Below are 6553 nucleotides of genomic sequence, written 5' to 3'. Positions count from 1 at the left end.
GAGTGTATTAGTGTAATCTAGTGTATTTAAGTGCTATGCATGTTTATGTGAAATATATATAGAGGAGGGAGTAAGTGATAGGGTTTACCGTGTTATGTGTAGAGATGTATGGTTGGATTGGTATATGAAATGTCAATTCCAAGGTTAAGACTCATGCACATTGAAGAAAATTTAAAGAAGAAGGAGTTATATGGGCAAAGATGAGCTTTTCGAGTGGTTATAAGAAAGTTGATATTATAGGAGTTCTAAATTAATTGTGTTTGTTTGCATAATTGCTATATTAACATGCCTTCATCATATACTTATTAAGATGTGTGCAGGTGTCTGCAAGAAAGAGTAAGAGGAAGAGAGATTGAGGGATGGAGAGCAAGAGATAGAGATAGAGTGAGAGTATGAGAGGGGAGATTAGTTTTGTGATCTATTAAGATTTTTAAAAAAAGATTAGCATCGTATAAGTGACACTAAAAGTTATACATTGCTTATGCGATGTTTGCCATTGCATATGCAACATGTTGCTATTGATAGCACGTAAGTGTTGCTTGTAACAATGTCATTTTATGTCATTTATGGGACACAAAATGGCATTGCTATGCCCTATGAATTGCATAGTGGGGGACTTGGACTCCATTGGAGTAGTGGATGAGATGTAGAGAGGAGCTTGACCCATGGAAGGGGGGGTTTCCTTGTATAAATGGGAAGGAGTGTAGTATGTTGTTCACCATGTTAACTATGACGTGCACATCTCCACCATATGCTTGGTCTTGGAGATTTGTTCTTGACATGATGGAGGGGGCTACATGATAGATCACGCCAAACTAGAGGTGCAACATTTGCTCTATGGTGGTAGAGCTTCATGTGAGCAAAATGCTAGTGCTTGGTCCTAGAGATTTGCTATTGACAAGATGGAGGGGGACTACAGGAGAGATCATGCCAAAATGGAAATGCAACATTTGCTTTGGCATAGCTTCATGTGGGCAATAGACCATGTTCTAGGGTTGAAGAAGACAGAGGTCCATGCTGGTTGCAATGATTATTTGGAAAGGGGAGAGCATGGCGAGTAGCAAAGATAAGACACACTAATTCAATGAATGGGGGGTTGCAAGAGGTGTACCATCCACATGGTTGGAAGCCGCATGGTGAAAGTCGTGGTATTTGATGCCATGTGTTCTTCTACCATGTTTAATGGTAAACTCGATGCCAAATGCACTAGTAATAGCCAAGTTGGTGCCACTACTTCTTGATAGTTTGGGCTATGTGCCACTTATCCCTTAGCCCATTTTGACTCAACATTGTAACTCTTTTAGTAGGAGATATTTTCCTTGTTTCATCTTTCGCACAAGGACCAACTCACTTGCCCTCCTAGGTCCAATTCTTGTCAGCACGTACAATTGGCTAAATGTGGGACCCGAAATTTTAGTTCTAAGTGAGCAACTTTTTACTTTATAGTGACAAGTAGAAAATTGCCATGTCATTCAGCTATACTTCAAGGCATGTGGGATGTATGGGCCTTCAACTATGTGAGAAAAATAGTTTCCTTGTCATATGAATGCCAAAAGCTAAGTCATTCAAGTATATTGAGATAGCATGGGACTCCTGGGGTGCAGCATAACGCTGGGAGGTACTTAATTAGGGGAGTTGGGAGGGAGGTAGAGCCTCAAAAAGAAAAAACAGAGGTCACGAATCATGATGAAGGAAGGGTAGCCAGCTTTTACCTACATTAAATCGGGTGAAATGAGAGGAAAAGGGCTACAATCAAGGAACCCGAGCGGTAGGTTGGTAGAGAGTACATCGAGAGAGAGAGAGAGAGACAAGGGGAGAGCGATGGGCTTCGGTGGCAAGCTGGGAGCAAGCTTATATCTTTAAATTATTTCTCTGCATGGGATGATTTAGAGAGAGAGAGGTCCTACAGTGAGCTTCTTCCATGCTTCTATAGCCATAGCTTGTGCTCGAGTTTGACAAGTCCTGACTCCTCTCTCTCTAAGTCTTCTGTGTGCGTCCCTTCCCTTTTGGGAAAACGTTGGCTGCCATGGCAGCTTTTTGCCCTCCCAAATGCTCTGCATTGCCCCTCCTCTCTCTTGTCTTGCTGTTCCTTGTTTTGGCAAGTCAGGCCCCTTGCCTTGCTCAGCTCACCCCCAATTACTACGACGAGAGCTGCCCTAATCTGAGAATGATTGTCCGGGCCACCATCTCTGCCAACCTTATACGAGACCCTACCGCCCCTGCTGCATTGCTGCGCCTCCTGTTCCATGATTGCCAAGTGCAGGTAACAAACCATCAATGGAGCACACCTGCCACTCACTGGCATTAATCAGTCCCAATCCCCCACTAAGCACATGCATGATGCATCCAGCCCTTGCACCACGAGCAAAAATTTTCCCAATTGGTCCAGTTTTACTTGTCCACTAGCTTAATCACAAGGCAAGATGATGCATAACTTGTTTGTTTATATTGCATGGTGCATACTTTATCAGGAGCAGAAGCTTTCTCGATGGAGGCATTTTTGCCATCTTTAAAAAACCCCAGTAAACAAGGCGAGAGCCCTCCTAATTGAGGGCCATTTTTGTTATTTATGTGTGTATTATGTGATACATAACTAGTGAGGATGAGAAGTTTTCCCATGTAATCCTCTTTACTTCTTTACGGTACCTAAGCAAATATAACGGATCACAAGCATGATCTTTCCCGATTGAGACGTTTTTGCCCACTTTTTGTAGATATAATGTGGCAACACGAGTAGTAACTGGCACGGGCCCTTCCTGATTGGGGCATTTAGTAACTGAAGTGCGATGATTGCCTGATTGGGGCGTTTTGTAACTGAAGTGCGATGATTGCCTGATTGGGGCATTTTGTAACTGAAGTGTGATGATTGCCTAACTGAAGTGTGATGATTGCTGAGCTTTCCTGATTGGGGCATTTTGTAACGTGTGATGATTGCTGCAGGGGTGTGATGCCTCCATCTTGCTAGACTCTCAGGGAGGGATTATATCAGAGCTCGAGTCTCCTGCCAATCTCGGGATCAGGAGGCTGGAATTCATCGATGCCATCAAGGCCAATGTGGAGAATGTATGCCCTGGCACGGTGTCGTGCGCAGACATCATCGCGTTGGCGGCCCGGGATGCGGTCAACATTGCGGGGGGCCCCTTGATTGATGTTCCATTGGGCAGGAGAGACGGCACCACTGCAAGCAGCGACAGGGCCAGTGCTGAGCTGCCCTCTGCTGACGTGAGCTTTGAAGGCTTCTTACAAGTCTTTGCTTCTAAGGGCATGACCTTAGAGGAGAGTGTGGCCATTTTAGGTAAGGTCATCCTCTCCTTTTCAGTCTCTCTCTGATGTTTTTGTCTTCCCATTCAAACGTGGTTATGAATATCGCACAAGGGTCTATGCTGCATTGGCTTGAAATGGTGGATTTTGTCTGAGCATAAGAGGTTTAGTTCAGTGGTAGATGAAGCTATGGAATATTTGCTGACTGATGGTGCTTTCGCCTAGTAGGTGTAGCTATGGAATATCTGCTGACTGATTGTGCTTTCACCCAGTAGATGTAGCTGCAGAATATCTGCTGAGTGATGGTGCTTTCGCCTAGTAGGTGTAGCTATGGAATATCTGCTGACTGATTGTGCTTTCGCCCAGTAGATGTAGCTGCAGAATATCTGCTGAGTGATGGTGCTTTCGCCCAGTAGATGTAGCTATGGAATACCTGTTGACTGATGCTGCTTTCGCCCAGTAGATGTAGCTGCAGAATATCTGCTGACTGATGGAGGTTTTACCCAGTAGATGTAGCTGCAGAATATCGGCTGACTTATGGTGCTTTTGCTCAGTAGATTGCAATTCCTTCAGCTATTAGCATCATTCTACTTGGTGCTTGTTATTTTCCATCTCTGTTTCATTTTTTTAGCCGGATGAGAGAGAGATTTGGATAGAAAGGAAAACATTTGCCGATCATATCCATGAAACATATGGTACATGCTGATATAAGGCTAGGTGGAATACAATCAATCACCCGTGACCCCAATGAGAGGTTGGTCTGACATTTAATACTTTGGATAGTGGAAATGACACCCGAGGATAGCAAGTAGAAAGGACATTTAAATGTAAGTACTTTGTATGAGTAGAAATGACTCCTGGAGGCGGGTACAAGCAACTGAGCAGTGATGGTAGAAGCTGTTTTGCTGCAAATAAGAAAAGGAAGGAGGAGGCTCAATCAATCTGACCAAACTACTCTGCCACGATCATAACTGTAACTACTTTCACTGTGTTTGACACATGATCTCTAGTACTGTAGAGTCTACTAACAGCGCCAACTGTTCTTTGAACTGTGGGGAAAGTAAGACTTCTTTAGTCTATATCACCGAAGGACATCTCTCTCACAGGGGTGTCACGGGTCGGTAAGCACTTACCTGGGTAACTACTAACCCTGCTCTTCTCATCCTTTACTAAGTACCTTTCACATACGGTGCTACTGGTAGTGAAAGGAAAACATTAAGCATTAAATATTTCGCATTCAACGGTACTTTTATCTTTCATATCGACGTAGATATTCCGAAAGTAGAGTTATGATGGACAAAAATGTAAAGCATGTTTTAGGAAAAAATTGAGAATATTTTACACAGGTCAAGTTGAAAAAGTCCATAGTCAACGTTTCCTTTTCGTGCTTTAAAAAATAATATATCTGGCTGAGATCGCAACAAATTGCAATTAATAGTCTTCTTCGGTAAATTTAAGTATGTGGCAGAACTCATTTATTTTTTAAAAATGTAAATAATATTTTATAAATTTCAGACATGCATAATCGGATAACCAGTAAACTTCAATGCCACACGTGCTTAGAAATGCCACCTTTTTAAAAGCACTGGCAGAAATTTGAAATCACAACAATATGTGAATAATAACTAATTAAATTAAATAAATGTGAATACTGTAAGCGGAGTAAAATAAATGCTTGAATATTATATTATTATTAAGAAATAAAATAAAATACCTACAGTCCCCGTAGAGTCTGAGGTTGGATCCTGAGCAACCTAACGTTTTTTTAACACAAAATTTTCAAAAGTGTCTTTCTTTTTTGGCAGAATTTTTTTTAAATCGTAAAAAAGTAAATGCATGAAAATGGCTTTTGGAAATGTAAGTCCGACAATGCTGACGTGGCAGGGGCGCACACGCTGGGCGTGGGGCACTGCGCCAGCGTGGCGAACCGGCTGTACCCGGTGAGGGACAGGAGCCTGGGTCTCCTGATGTACAGCGTGCTGCGGCTGCGGTGCCCGCCGAGGTTCAGCCAGCTGCCAGTCATCCAGAACGACATGACGTCCCTGGTGTTCGACACGCAGTACTTCGCGGCGGCGGCGGCGGGGCGGGGCCTGTTTACCGTCGATTCGGAGGTTGCGCGGGACCCGCGGACGGCCCCGATCGTGCAGCGCTATAGCGCCAACCCGCGGGACTTCTTCGAGGCCTTCTCGTCGGCCTTCATCAAGCTCTCTCTCACCGCCCCCCTCACCGGCTCTCAAGGCCAAATCCGCCAAAATTGCCACTTTGTCAACTGATTTCTTTTTATTAAATAAATAAATTATTAAATAAATAAATAGTAGAAATAATCATCATCATCATCATCATTTGTCATTAATCCCATTTAAATCCTTAGTAACCACTCCTGAAGTATAATTATAAATCCATCCCTCCTCTCCCCTCCTTAAAATCAATCCCACCATTACATTTGCCTTCTTTACTTATCCATTTGTAATCTCCTAGCTCTTTTATCTATTCTTTTATCCTTCTCCACTTGTATTTAGAGTTATTCCTGTCCCCAAAAGTTGAGAAAAAAAGAAGAAAAAAGCCCTTCTTTAAAATTAGCTTGCCGTGATGTAAGTTCCACCTCTTTGAGCCTAGTTTGTTCATGAAAATTTTTTAAGGCTTTTCTTTATGTTTCTCTTTGATGTGGCTAATGCAATTGTCATACTGCTTCATAGTTTTGTTAAACATAATCAATGATTTTGGCTATACTTTGATATTTTAGTTTTGTTAAACTTAGCTAAATATTGGTAATGCACCTTTTAATATTGATTCCTAGCTCTTTTGGTGGAACACTTTGGAAGTGCTACTTCATTGTACGTGCAATTGGACAAATATGGCAACATTGAAGCAATATATCATCTTTGATACAGATATGTATCTTTTTTTATTGCATTTTGAGTGGTGGTGTTGGTATGTATCCGAAATAACACCAACACAACCACTCCAAATGCAATAAAAAAAGATACATATCTGTATCAAAGAGTCAACATCCACTACACACCTTGGTGATGTGGTAAGCCTTTTCTCACTAGCATTTTAGGTGATTGACATGGAGGATATGCTAGTGGTTCTATGACTAGATTATAACCTTGTACATATCTTTAGTGGGTTTACACTTAGTAACCAAATGTGCATATGTTCTAGTACTTTCATATGAGTTTTTGTATCATGCTATAGATTCTTTTGTGTGGAAGAAAAATATTTCATCCCTACTGCTCTGTGAGATGAAGTCTCCATTGTGGATGTGCTCTATTACTGCACCTTTGTCTCC

At 42.1% G+C, this 6553-nt stretch overlaps 1 protein-coding gene across 1 annotated transcript; it reads left to right on the top strand.

Moving 5' to 3' along the window:
- The first annotated feature begins 1776 nt into the window (after nucleotides 1–1776).
- Nucleotides 1777–5904, top strand: LOC148035716 (peroxidase 29-like). The gene is made up of 3 exons (XM_087677720.1): nucleotides 1777–2263; nucleotides 2941–3295; nucleotides 5146–5904. Exons 1-3 carry the CDS (start codon nucleotides 2027–2029, stop codon nucleotides 5532–5534), a joined length of 981 nt encoding a protein of 326 aa, XP_087533846.1. The 5' UTR covers nucleotides 1777–2026; the 3' UTR covers nucleotides 5535–5904.
- The last annotated feature ends 649 nt before the right edge of the window (nucleotides 5905–6553 follow it).

This window comes from Lygodium microphyllum, chromosome 5, assembly GCF_053477565.2.
Source record: "Lygodium microphyllum isolate KBCC chromosome 5, Lygodium_microphyllum_v1.1.10, whole genome shotgun sequence".
NCBI classification, from domain to species: domain Eukaryota; kingdom Viridiplantae; phylum Streptophyta; class Polypodiopsida; order Schizaeales; family Lygodiaceae; genus Lygodium; species Lygodium microphyllum.
The sequence above is the reverse complement of the archived record's forward strand: the minus strand, read 5'-3'. Positions and strand labels throughout refer to the sequence as shown.